The 20,147-nt window shown below is 44.3% G+C and overlaps 1 protein-coding gene across 1 annotated transcript; it reads left to right on the top strand.

Annotated features, from left to right (window-relative positions):
- On the top strand, positions 18,129-19,947 carry LOC8079479 (ethylene-responsive transcription factor CRF2). Its single transcript, XM_002457060.2, has one exon. It carries the CDS (start codon positions 18,451-18,453, stop codon positions 19,627-19,629), a length of 1,179 nt encoding a protein of 392 aa, XP_002457105.2. The 5' UTR covers positions 18,129-18,450; the 3' UTR covers positions 19,630-19,947.

Genomic DNA, 20,147 nt, shown 5'->3' with positions numbered 1-20,147 from the left:
ACTAACCAAGGCCTCAAACCGGCGCTCATCTATCGTAACTCATACGCCAATGTAAGTGTGCATGAGATTCCGGCGAACATTAGAGAAAGAACAGCATGCATGCACGCATGTGCGTGCTCCATCGACAGCCACACGTACGTCGACCAACACCATTGACGACGGATGAGAAAAGCTTGCCGGCCGGGCGAGCCGGTGGCACGTACGTGTTTACGTACTTTCATGCATAATAATGCACAACGCATGCATTTATAAATAGAACAAACAAAAAGAAAAGCACAATTCATAGATCGATGCACGTACGATGAATAAGAACCGTTACACGAATGAACACTAGGCCGGATGCTTGGACGTACTCTTGCCAAGCAACTGGGACTATTGAGGCTTAAGTAGCATCATTATTGTTGGTAGGATTAGGGAGGCGCGCGCGTACGTGAAGAAGCACGCGTACCATTTTGAACAATAACCTTGCATTGTAAGAGTAGTAACAATAATTAGCTACGCACGCAAAAATTATGTCAAACACGGACGGCACGAGATAATGAAACGGCAGCGGGCGGCCGTAATTAGGGCACACATATGTACTCCCTCCGTTTCAAATTATAAGTTATTCCAAGAATCTTGGAGAGTCAAAGCATTTTCAAGTTTGACCAAAAATATAGAGAGAAATATAAAGTTTTATGTCATAAAATAGGTACACTATGAAAATATAACTAACAAAGAATCTAACGATACTTGGTTGATACCAAAAATATTATTATTTTGCTATATAAATTTGGTCAAACTTGAAAAACTTTGACTCTCCAAGATTCTTGGAATGACTTATAATTTGGGACGGAGGGAGTATGTGATATAATGTTGTTTATGAAGAAGGAGAAGAAAAGAGAAAACAAATGAACAAAAAAGAGGCTTAACAGTACGGCCATGGCGACGCCTAATTGTGTTGTCGGAAGGAAGTGGCCGAATGAATCTGGTCGCCGGCCGTACGACCGGGAGCTCATTTTCTTTAAGCTTAGGATATGCTATTTTAAGCTCGGCCTGCCTGTTGTTGCACTTGCACTGCATGCAGCTGCAGCCTTCAAAAAAGGTTGCATGATTAATTGCATGCATCTCTTTCCTTCTTATCAAATTTCCTCTATCTCGGTTTTAGTTTTGAGTCAAAGTGAGTACGTACTACTGTGTGGTAGTACAGTATTAATCTGTCCTGGCACTAATAATTTTGAGTCAAAGTACTCTGCTAGTATTAATTAATCTGCCCTGGTAGTAACAAGAATACTGCATTGTAAAAAAAATACGGTTTTAAGTATGGCTAGTTTAATTAGGCTATCTTTGACGGCGCTCGAAACGGCCGGTTTCAGTGTACAGTATCAGGTGAAAAAGCTTGTAATTCAGTTGAGGGAAAGGAGAAAAAAAAAGCTGAAAACAACACACTGAACACATTATTATAAACGGTGCTAATGCAGGAAATTAGCCGAAGCGGCTTTAAGTTTAAGCCCAACCAAAGAGGAGTTAGTTGCAGTTGCCGACGAGACTGCCTGAGCCAGGCTCGATCTGCAGTCAAATTAATGGAGAGATCGTGCTTCATTCCGTGACACTTTGTTTAGTACTGGAATCAAACTCGAGAAGATGAGGAGGATGCCAAGTTCAGTCGTCTAACTGTAGTTGTCCTCATGTGCGCCTTAAATGGGTTTGTGCATTCCCATGTCAAGGACGTACGACGGCCACAGTTAAAAAAAGATCAATTTGATGCATGGTACATGCATCCCAAGACTGCTGTGGTAGTGTTGCTACTTGCTAGTACTGGTGAAGGCTCCGGGCTCTGTCTCTGTGTGCTTGCATTGCTCACTACTGCGAGTGTACATACTGGCACTGCGAATCATCAGACATTCAGACGACTTTACATGGCTCTAGGTGCCGTATGGTGTGGCTCGGCACTCGGCAGGCATTGATCCAGATGATACTGTAGTAGAAAAGATGCATAGCAGAAACCAAGAGAACGTTCATTGAGAGTATAAACAAAACATGCATGCATTTGGTTCTGTGCACTAAAATGGGAGGGTGCAGGTTTATTTCTTTTTTCTTGTTGTACACTGGCCAATACAATGTTGGCAGGACAGCAAGCACCCAACTTGAGTGAGTGAAAATAATATAACGAAAAGGAAAAGCGACCGATCGAGCGCGAAGAGTGTTCCGTTTCCAAAACACTGATGCTTTCTCGATCTCGTGGATAATCGTAGAAATGCTAAAATAACACATGCATGATCTAGACTAGCTGGAACAGAGCATATGTGTTTTGTCTCCGAGGATGAACTAGAAAAAGATAGATTGATCCAATTTTTTTTTCTAGCGTTTGATTTGGAGACAACTACTAAGACATGATTCATCCTATATGGAGAATATTCTAGGATTATTCACTTCCCTTTAGGAACAAAATGGGACGGGCGCATCTCCCCTTTCTTTCTCCTATGCCATGACCATGTAGGAGAGCAAAAGCATGGCGGCACATGATCAGGGTGAGCCAGCGACTGAGTGGCACGAGCTGGTAGGCGAGTGGGGGCGTCGGCACACACGGGCAACCTAGCATGCGAGCAGGTGGCGGAGCTATGGTTGCCGACGGCGAGTGCGCAGGGCGACCTGCCAGGCCGGCGACCGGCGATCGTGTAGGACGTTAGCGGTGCCAATACATTATATTGGGAATGAAAAGAAGGGGAAATGAGAGAATGGTGGATGGGTCCCACATATCATTGGTCCATCCTAGCTATGTTTTGACTTTTGAGGACATATATAGAACCAAACGCAAAACGTGAACAATTTCATCCCGAAAATACAGATGAAACCATCCATATCTTCCATTGTTTCCAAACCTAAGACACGCTAACTACGCAGCGTTTTCACCACACCATCCATCTCTACATATTCGCAGCGTGTTTGAATTTGAACTGAAACAAACTATATTTGAAAGGGGCCGGGCTCGATGTACGGACGAGCGCGTGGTATGGGTACATATTGACATGGTGAGTATATGTATATTTGTCCTGCTACGTGCTTTGTACGTACTTTTGTCGTGCATGCATGGTACTGGTACCTACCTATGTGACGGACGACGTAACTGAATTTGTTTATACATAAACAAAAATAGTTGGCTTCTCAACAAGAAAACTAATTAGATATGTTAAACTATATATGTACTACTACTACTACTCGTAGTAGTCAAATCCTGGCATGACATACACTAGTAGTTAGCTAGCTAGCTAAGATATTTCTACTAGCTGATTAATTAAGCATGGTCACGGGCTCACACACGTACGGCCAGTCGTAGGCAGATGCTCCTAATGAAGATCTAAACCTAAAGTAAGTATATATATAGTATGAGCATTGAGCAAAGGCCAAACTGAAGCAGGGCCAATGCAAGCTAGACGGCAAGGCAGAGACAAGAAGGGCCAGACCGTCGGAGCACATAAAGATAAATTACGGGTCAGGCCGCCGGTGGACGGTGGTGGTGCGACCGTGCGAGTAGTGCAAAGTGTGCAATGCAACGACGACGCACGCACGGCTGCATGCTACGTACTAGCTAGGTAGCTGAAGGGTGAAAAGATCCTATATATAGCTATACTAGATGATGGAGGAAGCAATGCAAGAGGAACATATAATAGTATAACCATCGATAAATAAAAGCGGCCGCAGGCGAGAAGAAAGAAACAAATGGGACGGGACGGGGACGCAGCTAGTTCTAGCTGGAAGGGAACATCTAGGAGGCGGTGACCCATTGACCTTGTCGCTAATGCCGCCTCTAAGACAGCTATATACTGCTCCACGTCCACTAGTTAGGCTTGTTCATGGCATGCACGCCTGGAGCTAGGTCTCTCCTTGGCGCACGAGTGCCAAGAGAGCTTAGGCCTTTGTTTTCTAGAGCGCTCTCCAGCTGCTTCAGCAAGTTATATATATAACAAGAGACTATAGATTAGATGGGATGTATGCTCATGTGGAGAGGATAGAGGAGAAAAGAGAAAAGAAACGACATGTATAGCTTATATAAGAACCAAACAAATGTGGCACAAACACACGAAACATAGATTAGCTGCACTTGTAACTGGGTCTCGAAAGAAAAAGTACTATATAAGTGGGCTAATAATAGATTAGATATAAGTTTACATACAACCAGCAACGGGTTGTATTATTAGTCTTGTTGTAAACCGACTCTGGTTTTGACTTCTGTAGTGTATGTGTCTAGTGAAGTTGGAGCTCTATGGTAAAATATTTAGGAAATATTTGATAGGATTCGTGTCGGTATAGTTCGAACCATATGGTTAAACATCAGCTCTTGGAGGCTTAGCTCCTCTTCCCAATCACTAGCGTTACCGTAGAAAAGAACAATTCTACGACGCTAATGGGACCTTAGGCATGTACAATGCATAGACAACATGGTGTCTCTAAGAAATTGAAATCCACACAAAGATAGCTAAATCGGAAGCTCATACAATGGGTTGTCTATTTAATTGTCCATAAGTTGTTTAATATTTGCATGTAGTCATGATCAAGTATGGATATGATTTTTGAACACTAGTGCATTGCTAGTTGATACAAAACCAATTGAAATGAACCTAAATAAATTTGAATAATGATTTTTGGATTTGATTTCGATTTTAAATGGATTCTACTATAAGTTTGAGCCGATTTGCACTAGCTCAGATAAGAGAAGAAGCTAATATAAAAGCTACTTTGTATTGGGAGCCCTGAACTTTATATAAATCCTGACATCAATTTTACTATTTATTTCTCTTTATATTTTTGCTTCAAGTTTTCTCATCAGGAAGCCTCCAGTTCTTCCTATTCTTCCCATCATCTCCTTGGTCAAACAGATTATGAATCTGCACCTTGAATGGGCGCTATGGCCGGGTGGAACTGGCGGCACTGCCGCCCTACTGTCGTACGGCCATGCCGCAGCCACACCATTGGACGGCTGTACTACTACCGCCAACTTTGACACTTCCTTGGCGTGCTTCCTGTCTAGGACGTATGAGGTGGCTGAGAGGTATGGAGAATAGGCAGGATGAGCTCAGACCAGGGAGAAGGCGCATAGAGGGATGCGTTTTTGTGGTCGTAGCAAGGGAAAGGATGAGAGAAATCGGAGCATAGGCGAAGCAGCGACCAAAAGACGGGAGGAAGACGAAGCTGAGTATTCAGTTTGGCGAAAAGGTGTTTACAATAATCATGCCCTCTCGAGGCAGTGTACACGATATATAAGAAGACCACTTACGCACGCACACGTTCCTGGGCATACTCGCTCCCCAAACACCGTCACACTCTTTGTCTTAGCCCGTTCTAGTCTTCCTCCTGCTGAGCCTGATGCCGATGCTTCTTGTTGAATTTGGGCGTCGGTCCTGACATCGACGTTGGCAGAAGACATGTTCTATAGCACAGTGTTCATTGCTCGGAGCACGGGCTGAAGCCGTGGACTCATCATGAGACGACGACCCTGCCTTGGATCTTGTGAATGAAGGGTCTTTTTGCAAATATTTGATGATAGAGACGGTTCATTAATTAGCATTGTACGTGTTCTTAGGCCGTGTTTAGTTTTCCACCTAAAATTTTTTCATACATCCCATCAGATCTTTGGACACATGTATGGAATATTAAATGTACATGAAAAAATAAACTAATTACACAGTTTAGTTGAAAATCGCGAGACGAATCTTTTAAGCCTGGTTACTCCATGATTAGCCTTAAGTGCTACAGTAACCAACATGTGCTAATGATAGATTAATTATGTTTAATAGATTTGTCTTGCAGTTTTCTAACGAGTTATGTAATTTGGCTTTTTTTATTAGTTTCTAAAAACCACTCTCGACATTCTTCCGACACATCCGATGTGACACCCCAAAAAAATTTCATCAGCAATCTAAACAGGGCTTTAGATAGCTCAAACAATTATTGAGTTTTTACGTTAGTTCTAAGCGTTTTTTTTTCTCCAATAGTGCTAAGAAAACTTGACTTGGAGCTTGTTACTATCTTTAACCATGCATTGCGGTGCGGATGCCCTTGCATTAGCAGCGTCAAGTAGGCATTGCCTGTCCATCCATTGGCCGTTTGCTCCTCTCGTGGCCGCGCCCGCGCGACGAGAAAGAATGGTACTCCTCCTATAATGTCGTATGCCAACGCGACTGCATGCAGCGCACGCTGCCACTGCTGCGGCTGCATATATAGCTTACTCAGACTAGACAGCTAGCTAGCTAGAGCCCGACGGCCGCTCGCGCGCGGCCCTCTCTGTCTCTCTCCCGGCGCAATGCAACACTACTGCGGCCGCCGCGGTTGCTAGCTGACAAATAAATTAATCGCCCGTGCATGACATGCATACACTACTGGCCGTGACGAACTGAGGGATACATGCCACATCCACATGTGCGAACGTGTCCCCGTGCCCTGTCTCCTTGCACACGCTGGCTCGATCGGGTGCTGGACCGACACGATCGACAAGGCGGCGACGGCGACGGACACGGCTGAAACATCGGCAACCAACGGCCTCTTCCTCTTGTACGCTACGTACGTACACCGCCACGCCGTGCATGACCGCGACTGCCGCATGCCGCCGTGTATAATATACATTGTAGCCTTGCGTATGTACATACACGTCCGTCCGAGCTAGCTAGTAGTACGACGCCGTGCCGGACACGGGCGCACAAATTAAACCGCCGCCAGTGCTGCTGCCTGCTCTCTTTAGTGCGGCCGGGCAACCATGCATGCATTTTTTCCCTTGACGCGGACGGGTCTCGCCGGGTCGCTGTGGATCGGCAGCCACTGCGTAGTCGGCTGGATCGCTCGATGAACACGATGCTCCGCGAGGTGCACTGCCGCGCCCCATCCTCTTGTTCGTTTCCGCCGCCGGCCGTGGCTCCCTCCGACCTCCTATATATTTTTTTTGGTCTCCGTCGTCGCGGTGCACGCCCAACGACAACGGGATATATCCACCCGCCGCCGGTCGGTTGTGTACTTGCGTTGCGTCCAACGCTGAGAAATGTCGTCGTTAGGATATGCGAGTCTCTCCAATGATTTTTCTTGGGAAAAAAAAAAAGGCGACACGCATAATATTGTTTCGATACGGGGAACGAAATTACAGCTTAAACGACGCGGCAAAGGAATCTAATGGTGTGTTTGGAGTGAAGAAAGCACCAAACCATAATCATCCGAACCAAGATTATTTGTTTGGTTTCCAAATTGCAAGTCGAGGCATCGTTTAGTTTCTATATTTTTTTAAGATTCTCTGTCATATTGAATCTTTAGGTGTATGTATGTATCATTAAATATAGGTGCAAAAAATTGCACAATTTGCCTGTAATTTGCGTTCAATTATTTTGAACCTAGTTAGTCCGTGATTGGATAATAATTATCAACTACAAACGAAAGTGCTACAGTAGTCAAAGCTAAAAAAAATTCGCAAATTAAACAAAGCCTCAAGTTGAACAGGTTAGTTGGTATCAACCTGCCCTCCATAGTGTTCCTGCAAGCCTAAAGTTTGGTGGACCGACTGATTTCTCAAAAGGCTCTTTCTCAAAACTGCGTCAGACGACACGGTCTTCGACCTCTCACTTACAAAATGATTCCCGATGTAGTGGTGCCCTTACAAGCTTGGGTGTTCTCGTTCTCATGTTCCACGTTTTGAGAACATCTACGTTTCGAAAACATAAATATTCCTATCCCCACGTTAATAAGTGATACCCCAAGTTCTCGTTCTCATTTCGGAAACGTAGACGGAAACATGGGTGCTATGGTGCTGCCACAATCCAAACATGTTGTAAATGTCCACAACTCTACATGAACTATGTCTGAGTATGATTTACAAGAGATTAACTAGACCATGAACTAAAGCTCACTGAACTTTGGTATCGCCGGTAGCGGAACCAGCGCTCAAATCCAGCATCATCATGCTACAAAGAGACGGATTTCTCAGCGTGCAACTACAAGGAGGACGCCAAGGGTCATCACGCCCTAAGTCCGAAACTGGGTATATATACTATGGGTATACGAGATAACTTTCCGTTAGACCGGAGGGGTTGGTTTGTTCTAAAAGCAAATCTATCATGTTCTTGGGTCACTGGATCGACCTAAAATTTGGTAAAACTAAACTAAAATGGTATAGTTGTACATATTTTTACTTCTCCTATATCTTACGCGCTTATTTTTTATTGTCGTTTAGGTAATGAAAATTTTTGTCATTGTTTCACTATAGAAAAAAAAAACTATAGATTGTCATTGTGAGTTGTCATTCTAATTGTCCTACTTGATTGTTCAAACTTGTCTAAAGTTATAATTAAATTTAGACACCTGAAAATAACACCCCCAAATTGATTTACTTAAATAGAACCAAGCTAAGTTGACTGACCGATAATAAGAGAGACACTAATTAGATAATAGATACCCAGTTACACCCTTCACATCATCTAATCGCCAACGCGCGCCATCGCCATCGAGTAGCTAATAAGTACTCAATTCATCCCAAATTATAAAGACGTTTGACTTTTTTGACACTAACTTTGATAATTTGTCTTATTCAAAAATTTGTGCAAACTATCACTTCTTTTGTTGTGGCTTGATTTATTAATAAAAGTTTTTAAAAAATAACTTAAATTTGACTATATTTGTATAAAGGTTTTTGAATAGAACGAGTGGTCAAACTTAAGATAAAAAAGTTAAACGTCTTACAATTTAAATGGAGGGAGTACCTAGGTAGTCGATCATAACTGAAGTGACCATATATAGCTGCATGGCATTTAGGAGTATATATATACAAACTTGATCCTCGGTTAGTCGCGGTCGCGGTTGACTCAAGTTTGAGTGCCCAAGCTGTGCGAGCGCGACGATCTCCTCTCCTCATCGGCGACCATGCACGCGATCCACTCCACTCGGATCCTATGCATACATGAAAAACCGTTAACGTTGGCGTCGTCGCATGCCGCTCGTCCAAGCACGCACGGGTGTACGGGACGCCGGAGGTGCCGGGGAGCATCGCAGCCGTCCAAACCTAGCGCTGCGGATCCGAACCGTATATTCGTGTCAGGTTGTCCGGGATCCGAGTGACGGGGCCGACGCCACTATTTCACGAACGTTCAACGGAAACGAAACCAGCGGTCAATTTCCAACAATCATTTTCTTTCCTTTTTCAGAAAGTGTATATGTTACTTTTTATTTTATTTTTGGACAGAACAGGAATTGTTTATCTTTCTCTTTTAAGGCATTCGATTCTTTTTTCACTTTCTTTTGCTAGATCACCTGTCTTTTAATATTTTTTTTATTTTTTTAAGAAGCATGTGCTCATAACTTATAAAATGAAATTAAAAAGCATAACTTTCACGATAAACTTAACAGTACTAACTTAGCTATGCTTCTAGACAACATAAGTTCGAGAAATAACTCAACATTGCTAACTTAGTCGTTCTCAAAAAAGTTATACTATATAACTTATGTACATAAGTTTACTCCCACTATTTCAAGTTATAAGGCATATTGACTTTTCTAAATTGAATTTACTATGTATCTAAACACAACTATATATGTATACACATAACAAAATCAATATATGTAGAAATGTTAAAACATTTTATAATTTGGAATAGATAGAGACATAATTTACACAATACAACTTATGTACATAAGTTACACAACTAATACGCTAGTGTATATAGAAAGTTACGCAATTATTATACACAAACAGAAGTTATACAATACAACTTAGCAGAATAGGTTAGCAGCATAACTTAGCAGAATAAGTTAGCAATATAACTTATATGTTATAAGTTAATATACATAAATTGCTACTAGAAAAATAAAAATCTTCGAAACATACAGAAGTGAGGTCTAGTTTTGTTCGCTTCGTCACGTTGAACACACTAGTGTAGATGGAATTAAAAATAGATACATCATTTAAAAGTTATAGTAATTTGAAATAAATGTTTTGCTTTTTTATGATGACGTCAAAAGTAGAGAGAAAGGGAAGTGGGAGGAGGGGGGAAAGAGGGTGGGCCACCGGCATGTATTAGCTGTCGGATGGTTCGTTGGATATCGTTCGCTGGATTGAAAACTAGTGAACGACCATGACAATGGAATTGTGTGACGGGGCCCTGCTGCAAGTAGTAGCTCACAAGGCGCCTAATGAGGACATACGTGTGTACTTTGCGCCGGCGCCTTTATACTCTTGTGTTGTGTGTACTGATGTACTCCCGCAATTCCGTTTGGCTGTGTACTCCCTGCGTTCAAAAAAAAAAGAGTCACTATCGAGCTTGTATATTATAATGATACATTAAGCGATTTATTTAACAATACTAACTATATACTATAAATATATAATTATTAATAATTTATATATATATATATTTTTAGCTTAAGTTGAAAATATTTCACTTTTTGGACTGTGAAAATAACACTCTTTTTGAAATGAAGAGAGTACATGCAAATAGTCAAAGCTAGTGGAATGCTTAAGAGCATCTCAAGAGCTTGGCTAAAATTAGTAGCCAAATTCTAATGTTTAGCCATTTTGTAAAATAGACAACTTCTTAAAAAAGAAGAGGTCCACAACAGCCTTGCTATCAGATAGCTAATGTCAGTGGTAGACTATATATGGCTAACGAAAATCAAGGAATAGCAAACTTTCTATTTTACAAAACCAAATAGCACATCTATTGGAGCCTATTTTTCCTGCTATACAAGTTCTAAAAAGTTTTTATAATAAGAATAGCAAAGCTGTTGGAGTTGCTCTAAGTAAGACGTATTTCCTTTTTATTTGTTAACCCAAAGTATATTTACTTTTGCCTTGGATTCCTCCTTCATATATACTAGGAGAATTCCCCGCGCGTTGCCGCGGGTATGAAGGAGAAATATAAATGTTCTCACTGTAGTCTATCGAGTCATCTATATATAGCTTGATTATTAGTAGTCAGTTTTCGAGGAGGAAAAGAGGAAGTCATGTGAGATAATAATGCTAATATGTGTGTATGGTCATGTATACGTAACTGCATCCACTACTGAAATTATTTATGAGTGGGCACTTGCATGCGGCAGTAGGAGAAGTGGATGATGACGTGGCTCAAGGAGGTGCGAGAGAATTAGACTAGTTGGGTTTATCTTTATAAGAGATATAGATATAGATACCATTTATTAAAAAAAATACGACTCTCATTCGTGTAAAAAAAATGCTCGCCGCATTCACAAATATTGGATCCCTTGTTCTTTTTTACTACTGCCCCTGTCTAAAAAAATACAATTCTCATTTCTCAAAAAATCAAATAATTTTAATTTTAACCATATATAATTTAAAAAATTACTAACACCTATACTGATGAATAAGTATCGTTAAATCTTGTATAGAATATATTTTTCATAGTAGTCTAATTGGAGACATAAATGTTGACATTTTTTCTATCAGCTTGGTCAAACATATCCACTTCTCTTTGGATGGAGCGAGTATTTATATTACAAGAGCTATTTTTTAAACAAACAATTCACATGTGCTCAAATTAAGTAATTTGAAAGTTATCGAGTGAATTCACAGTAGGAGTAAATTGTTATCCTAAACCTAAACATCATAGAGAATGTCTTGAAATTCTGTTAAATACGAGTACGTTGTTGTAGCAACTTTATGTTGACATACTAAACATTGACGGTTAAGGTGGGAGGAACAAACGAGAGGAAAAACTCTGCAGATGCTCGGGCAGGCGGGGCAGGGTCACCAAGAGGCAAATGTGAGTTGGACATGCTGCTTTTAAAACGAACAAATTCCGTTAAACGCACTTATTTTTATACTATTTTTAATGGATCTATTCATTTAAATTTATCTGTCAAATCCGTCAGTCATCCTGTAATGTTTTTATCACAATAAATTAGTGAAAGATACTTTAAACTATGACTTTTCGTGGCTGTTTTGAAAAAGAGTCGCTCGTATGTATTCATGACAACGTTCCTTCACCAATGCAGAGACCAAGAGCAGCGCGTCCTTTGAGGGAATCGGTGCTGTGGTGAGGCTGAAAAAGAAGCAACCAATGAAGCACTTGTTGGAGGGACAACCGAGAGTGGAGTGGGGGCAGGAAACTTCACATACGGGTGTTTCGTACACGTCAGCAACGTCAAATGGGATGGGGAAGCAAAGGGCGTCCCGAAATTTACCCCGACCTAAGGCTTGTTTAGTTCTAAAATTTTTGGCAAAATGTGAATAGTACCAATTTTGTTTGTATTTGACAAATATTATCTAATTATGGACTAACTAGGGTCAAAAGATTCGTCTCGTCAATTTCGACCAAACTGTGTAATTAGTTTTTATTTTTGTCTATATTTAATACTTTATGCATATACATCTAAAGATTCGATGTGACGGAGAATCTGAAAAAATTTTGCAAAATTTTTTGGGAAGCAAACAAGGCCCTGGTACTGCCAGGCCACAGTAAAAGCAGAGAGCAAGCAGATCGACACGGCCGGGCTGTGCTCGGTCTCACCTCTCCCTCGCTGCCGGCCGTACTGGTGCTGCGTGTGTTTGTTTTTACAGCAGGCAGGCAGGCAGGTAACATGGGCGGCCAAGTAAAAAACTCGAGCGCGCGTGAGCTGTGCCGTGGGGAGCGGTAGAAAAGAAAAAGGATGGCATGGCAGGCAGCACCACCACGCGCGCCCGTGGCCAGCCGGACACGGACGCTGGCACGCAGCGATGCAATGCAATGCCAAGATATCTACCGGCGCGCGCCAGCCCGGCCCGCGTCGCGAGGTCGGTCCGTCGTCCGCCCCCGCCCCCGCCCCCGCCCCGGGGGGTTTAATTTTTACAGTACGTGGGGAACAGTGAACCGTGTCGTGTCTCCGATCCACATGGGGTTTGTTAATTTACCGCGCCGCGTGTTTTACCTCGGGCTGCTTCGTTGGTACTACCAACACCAACACCAACACTGGCAACGTGTTGGTCTCCGATCCTGTCCTCTTCTTCTTCTTTCTCCTCCGTCCGTCCGTCCGTCCGTCCGTCGCACGCCGCACCGGCACCGGCACCGTCGCCCAGCGACGGGTGGTGGCCGGCCGGCCAGCCGGCCTTTGAAATGGCAGAGGGCGAGGAGGTGGTGTGGACACGTGAGCTGCGGTGCCTCTCATGTGCGTGCATGCATGCTGCCCTGCCCTGCCCTGCCCTGCCCTGCCCATGTAGGGAGTAGTATACCTGAGAAAGTAGTAAATGCAATCATGCTTGCCACGAATCATCCTCGCCCATGCTGCTTCTTTGTTTGTTTGGCCTCTAGCTCAGCATCAGCTCCTCACGCCCGCCGTGACGAATTGTTTTTTTTTCAGCTCTCCGGTTTGTGCAAGTTTCACTGGCGTTGTTTAGTTCCCAAAAAATTTTGCAAAATTTTTCAGATTTCCCGTCACATCGAATCTTTATACGCATGTATGGAGTATTAAATATAGATGAAAATAAAAACTAATTACACAGTTTAGTCGAAATTGACGAGACGAATCTTTTGAGTCTAGTTAGTCCATGATTGGACAATTTTTATCAAATACAAACGAAAGTGCTACAGTGTCGATTTTGCAAAATTTTTTGGAACTAAACAAGGCCTAATACAACGGCCTTTTTTTCTTTTACTCGTAAATCACAAACACTGTCATATTCATTTAAGCTTATCAACCAAATCTATATATATATTTTTTTATTTAGCAGTGTTTTTCTTTCACAACAAATCAACAAATGAGATAACCTTGAGTTTGGCCTTTTCAACATTATAACACTATCATAACATCAAATTTGGTTAGAGTTTGAACTTTGTTCCGTACGACCTCAACAAACAACGACCTATAATTGCGGTGGCAATCCTAGAGCTGCGACTAAACCAATTGTATTGCTTGAATAAATTCAATACATGTATATGTCTACTCGATCAAGACCTAAGACGTCAAGATAATTTCATATCTAGTTGTATAGTAAGTTCTAGCCAAACAAAGTGTTGCTAGCATCCCAAGTCAAGAGCATATGACCCAGGGTGGATAATAGTTAGAGCGTGAGGTTTAAACAAGAGAACACTATTTGTGACAAGGGCATGAACGTAATATACAACTCGAACATCTTCCCTACTCCTCACAGCATGGTTCATTCTCTCCTCCTCTCGAATCGAATTCTGTCCCTTAATTCCAACCTATCTAGATGCACGATCTTCTCTACTTGTTCCACACTGCTAACATATTAGTATATTTCTTCGTGATTCTAGAGCACGAGCGTGTTGCCAACAGATTTAGATGCATGTTACAACAATGTGAAGCACACAAAATAATTACACTTGAGAGATATAAGGAATTGAAACAATGCCATACTAACTAAAGTCTCCATGACTGGGGTGGCAATCCTAGAGATGCGGCTCAACTAGTTGCATTGCTTTGATGGAGTTAAGACATGGATCTACTTGACGAAGGCAAAAAAATCCATCGAAATAATTTTAACTTGGCATTATAATCCGTTGCAACCAAACAAAGTTTGCCCATCTTCCTAACTTATGGGTATACAGACCATAGTGGATAATGTAGATAGAGTGTGAGGATGAGAGAACATTGTATGCGACTAGGGCATGGGTGTAATACACATCTCGAACAACTTTTTACTTTTCACTGAAATGTTCATCGTCTAGTACTCTCGAATCAATATTTATCCATCAATTCCAACGTATCTTCTACACAACTTTCTCTAATGGTTCCCTGTTGCTAACTTATTATTAGTACAACTCTTCGTGATACAAAGAGAGCAAGGGTGTTGCCATCAAATCTACATCCACATTTCATCTATGGGAAGCGCAAAGACAAATGCAGTTGAGATCTAACGGTTTGCAAACAATACCATAGCGACAAAAGTCTCCATAATTAGGGTGTGAGTCCTATAGATGCAACTTAACTAGTTGTATTGCTTGGAAGGATCCAAGGCACATCAATGGGAACTGCAAAGACAAATGCAGTTGAGATCTAACGATTTGCAAAAATATCATAGTAACAAAAACCTCCATGATTAGGGTGTAAGTCCTAGAGATACGACTTAACAAGCTGTGTTGCTTGGATGGATCCACGACATGGTACTTACTGAAGACAAAAACACAGCAAAACAATTTTACATATGACAACGTAGTCGGTTCCAGCTAACCAAGCGTTGTTTAGCATATCAATACGCTTCTACATAATCCAAGATACCAAAACCGTGTACCTAAGAATTGGCCTATTGGTGTAACTTTTCAAATCGACTTGTGAAACAACTTTAGGTTGATCAGATTTTTTACATCAATTTCTAAACAGAAATTAAGCTCGCACAAGCAAACTGACCAAGTCTCACCAACACCATCATTATAAAGAAACCAAAGAATCCACAACAATTCTAGTGTTTTGCCGATTTCTATTTAATATTTTTATAGAGTTATTTTACAAGTCATGGACTCATGACACCTCGTGTGAATAGATTAATGTGTGTTTCATGAGAACTAGGAGGCACATGATTGAACCATATCTTGTAATATTATGCCAATCCTAGTGCTGATTTGGAGAAGATTTTCATTTTGGCGCTTAATCTCTTAGAATCATGCCCATCTAATTCGACTAGGTGGATCCAAACCTACTCGGCAACGACAAAACTAACCACCAAACAAATTACATGTGATGATGTGGCTGGCTCCAACTGACTAAATGACACTTACTATGCCAACCCAATGTTGTAGTATCTAATGCATCGAAACACGTTTCTATTTGACCTACCATTTTTCATTTGCAAAAATAATACATAATGCCAAACCGTCGAATGAAAACTGTCATATAGATTCCTTTATAGTAATTCTGCACACATAGGATAGCCCATTACGTCAAACTAACACAACCATGAACCAGCTGTCAATGGGGCTTGAACCATAACTTACTGTGACAACTGAATGCTACGGTATCCTATGTATGAAAAAGTATTTCTAATCAACTTGCCTTTTTGTAAACCAACGGAGTCGAAGAGAAAACTTCCATATCTTTTCCTTAACAATAATTCAGTATGCACACAGATAAATGATTACATCATAATAATTGAACCTTGAGCAAAATGTAATAGCCTCACAATAGTTCCTTTTTAACTTGTTTCCAAAAGACATTGAAAATCAATAACTTTGGCCAATCATGTTTTTTAGGCATTAACTTGATTACCGAGGCGTGTTTCTTGAGAACAAGGAAGGGTATGGTTGCACAACATTGTGCAAAAAATTGTGATGAGGGGAGGATTAGGCAAAATAGTTATTTTCTTTTAACGAGCTTAGTTTCTTCGTTTGCATACAATGAAATATGAAATATTATGGTGCTAAAAAAATGTTTGGTAATTTGCGTATCCCAAAACTTGTTAGGTTATTACATCTTGATAATTGTTTTATCTAGCATAGCTTTATCACCCCTTCACAAAAACCATAGATTCTTTCCATATGGGAGGTTCTAGTTGCCTCATCTAATTCATGTATTAGGCAAGCAGCAAAGTTAAATTTGAACGATGAGTTGTCTTTAGTGGTTACTGGCTCACTTTATTAATAGCTTTCTTGATTATTACTTACCATGATTCTCTTGCATTTTCATATGTTTATATAAACACAAAAATCATTTTAGATTTGAAAATTGATTATACAATTTATTGGTGTACCTGGTTGTCAACATGGTGCTTTAGTTATCGTTGATTACCATATCAATATGTTGTTACTCCGAGGGTATGATTTTCTTTGTCTACTCAAAATAGAACTTACACGTTACTTTTAACTTGGGTACAAATAGTTGCTTTCACATTTTAAAATTCAAATGAAGAAGCCAGTAATGCGTGTTGGTTGCTCGAATTTTCCGTTTTTAAAGTTTCTCCCGCTCTTGTTCATCAATGAGCGAGTGTGTAGATAATATATCTAACCATAAATTTTTGGCATTTTCAGCTTGCACAACGGTGCAAAGCTGTAAATAAAAAAATATCTACCCACCACACCTTCTAGTATGCCTCATATGTCGCCAGAACATAAGCACGCCAGCAAAGATCAGTTTCGACATTATGTGCCAACTGTATTTATGACATAGCATGTGTGTATCTCTAAGATCGGAGAAAATCAAATCCTGTGATTTTTTTTAGATTTTATTTATGCTCAATAGTAGCATTCAGTTTCTAAGCTTGCAAACGAAAAAGCACCCATTTCAAATTCAAAACAAAGGGGGGCCAAAAAAAAATCACTGCCGGGGTAGGTGGGTAGGCTCCCATTTGCCTTGGCACGCAAGCAGCCGCTTGATGTTTCGAGGCTGAGGGAGACCACCAGAGGGACCCAACTGAAAAGATTAGGATCAGCTTAACAGTTCCATCAGCAGGAAAAAAACCCCGGCAAAAATATCTCCAACCAAAAAACCACGCGTGACATCACCATCCCGTGAATCCCGAAATTACTGCACGTTCCCTGACTGGACTGGACAGGAGCGGCCGGTTGGCCGCGGTGAAAAAAGAAGAGGAGGAAAAAAAAAAGAACCTGCACGCCGCGCGGCCTTTCCCCACCCCCAAAGATTTGACCACAGTTTAACCCCACCCGCGGTCAGTCCGGCTCACGTGACCGTCCCTGACACGTGGGGTCGTCGCACACGCGGCGCACATCCAGTGGCCACGCGCGGGATGCGGCGGGCTGGAGCGCTCCGCTCTCCCGCACGTCGGCCGCCGCTAGAATCTCCGCGTCGCTTGCAGGTGGGTCCAGTTTGGGGATACGACCCGGTACCGTTGGATACCCCCGCTCTGCTGTCATTTACAGGTGGGTCCTTTGCAGGGGAATTACTGCCTGCCTGCCTGTGCGGCCTGTGTTTTGGTGGGGAAAGTAAAACGTACGGGGCCAGGTGGTTACGAGTAGTACGTCGATCTGTTTTACTGCCTGCTGTAAAACAGGCAGCCAGCAAGCCAGGCGAGAGCATTCACTTTTCGCCATTTTTCGACTACACTTTCGAAATTTGAAACAACGTCCTTTTTGGTGGAAATTTTGCGTGAAAGGGCCGGAGTAGGAAAAGGCACGCAGGAAAGCGAGCAAAAAAATAAAATAAAATAAAAATTGGAGGAGTAAACAAAAATCCGGGTTTCCCGAAATGGGCTCGCGGATGCTATAAAAGTGGGGCGGACTCCGGTGCTCTCAGCCTACCAGCAGCAACAAAAAAACAGCGACAGCGAGCGCATCAAGCACGCACGCAGAGCAGCAGTCCAGGGCCAGGCGGTGCCAGAGACACCACCCCCCACCCCACCACACCCCATCCGGCCGGCGCCTCGCCTCCACCTCCGAAAGCCGCGAGCTTGTCCGCCGGGGCTTTCGGGAGAGAGGAGTGGTTTCCGGTGGCGTAGGAAGTTGGGTGGCCGTGCCATCGCCTTCCGGAAGCCTTGGAAGAGGGTTCTTGAGGGGTTTTAGGAGGAGGACAAGCTTGGTGCCGAAGTCAAATGCGAGCGGAGTGATGTGGCCTATGGAGGAGGAGATGTTCGTGGCGGTGAGGCGGACGGAGCACGTCGAGGTCACCTCCCGAGCGGTGGAGGTGGCGCCGGCGGCGGCCAAGGGGAGGGAAGCGGCGGCGGGCTCCGCCGTTCCGGGGCCCAGGACTGTGCGCGTCTTCTGCGACGACTACGACGCGACCGACTCGTCCAGCGACGAGGCGGAGGAGGACGCCGTCGCGCGGAGGAGGGTGAAGCGCTACGTGCAGGAGATCCGCCTGGAGCGGGCGGTGAAGGAGGAGGCCCCGGCCGGGAGGGCCGGGGCGTCCTCGGCTGCCGCGATGGCGGGCGCGGCTGGGGAGAGGACCACCACCAGGCTGGTCCTCCCCGGGCGGAAGAGGAAGTCCGACGGCGCCGCGGCGGAACCCCGGTTCCGTGGCGTGCGGCGTCGGCCGTGGGGCAAGTACGCGGCGGAGATCCGCGACCCGTGGCGGCGGGTACGGGTGTGGCTCGGCACGTTCGACACCGCCGAGGAGGCCGCCAAGGTGTACGATTCGGCCGCCATCCAGCTGCGCGGGGCCGACGCCACCACCAACTTCGAGCAGGTGGACGACGCGCCGGTCCCCGTCCCCGACGAGGTCGCCGAGCGCCTCCCGCAGCCGCCGGCGACGGCCTCGGCACCAGCACCGGCGGCGTCCAAGAACGCCTCCTCGTCCGCCACCTCGTACGACTCCGGCGAGGAGTCCCACGCGGCGGCGGCCTCCCCGACCTCCGTGCTCCGCTCATTCCCGCCCTCCGCTGTCGCCGACGACACCTGCACCAAGGCGGCCGCCAAGAAACCGACGACTTCTCCGGCACCGGCAATCCCAGCAGCGTCGGCCCCAGAGACCGACGAGTCAACCGGCGGCGGCACCAGCAGCGTGTTCGGCTGCCCGTTCTCCTCCGCCGACGACTGTTTCGGCGGCGAGTTCCCGCCTCTCTACACCGACTTCGACCTGCTCGCGGACTTCCCGGAGCCATCGCTTGACTTCCTCGCGGACATCCCCGAGGAGCCGCTGTCGCTGGCGCCGTCGATCCCCGCGGGGAGCCCCGAGGAGTGGCCGTCCGACGCGGAGCCGGCGTCGCCGGGGAGGTGGCAGCAGGTGGACGACTTCTTCCAAGACATCACCGACCTGTTCCAGATCGACCCGCTTCCCGTCGTCTAGCTCTCCCGCCTGCCCCGCCAACTCTCTCTCTCTCTCTGCGCACCGGATTCGCCTAGCTAGTCCGGCCAATTTTGTTTCCGTTCTTGTTGTTTTTATTTTCTAGTTGCTGTATTCTTTTTTAGCGTAAGTTGAGATAAAGAAGTGTCCGGCTCGGCAGCGTAGTGTTGTGGCCGCCGGCGCCGCCACTGCTGCCATGTGTGCCGGGCACCATCCCCCCGCCAAGGAGGAAGAAGAAGTGAGTCCTTGGCCGGGTTACCGAGTTATCAGTAATCGGCGAGAATTAATGAAGCTATGAGTAATTAGCGATTCGTTTGCTCAGCAGGAACGTGTTTGTCTCTGCTTCTGTCTGACGCCTCCTCTCCCTGCCGCCGTGGACCGGTGGGTGGGTGGTGACTGGTGGCACGAGACGACGCGAGCTCGACGGCGGGCGACGGACGGCGCGCGGGTTGGTTCCCGATACGGCCCGCGATTGTTGCGCGGCCCCGAGGCCGTACGCTGCTGCAGTAAATGCCGGAGTC

The sequence above is a fragment of the Sorghum bicolor genome, chromosome 3 (genome assembly GCF_000003195.3).
Source record: "Sorghum bicolor cultivar BTx623 chromosome 3, Sorghum_bicolor_NCBIv3, whole genome shotgun sequence".
NCBI classification, from domain to species: domain Eukaryota; kingdom Viridiplantae; phylum Streptophyta; class Magnoliopsida; order Poales; family Poaceae; genus Sorghum; species Sorghum bicolor.
Note: the sequence above shows the minus strand (reverse complement) of the source record. Positions and strands in the feature narration are given on the sequence as shown.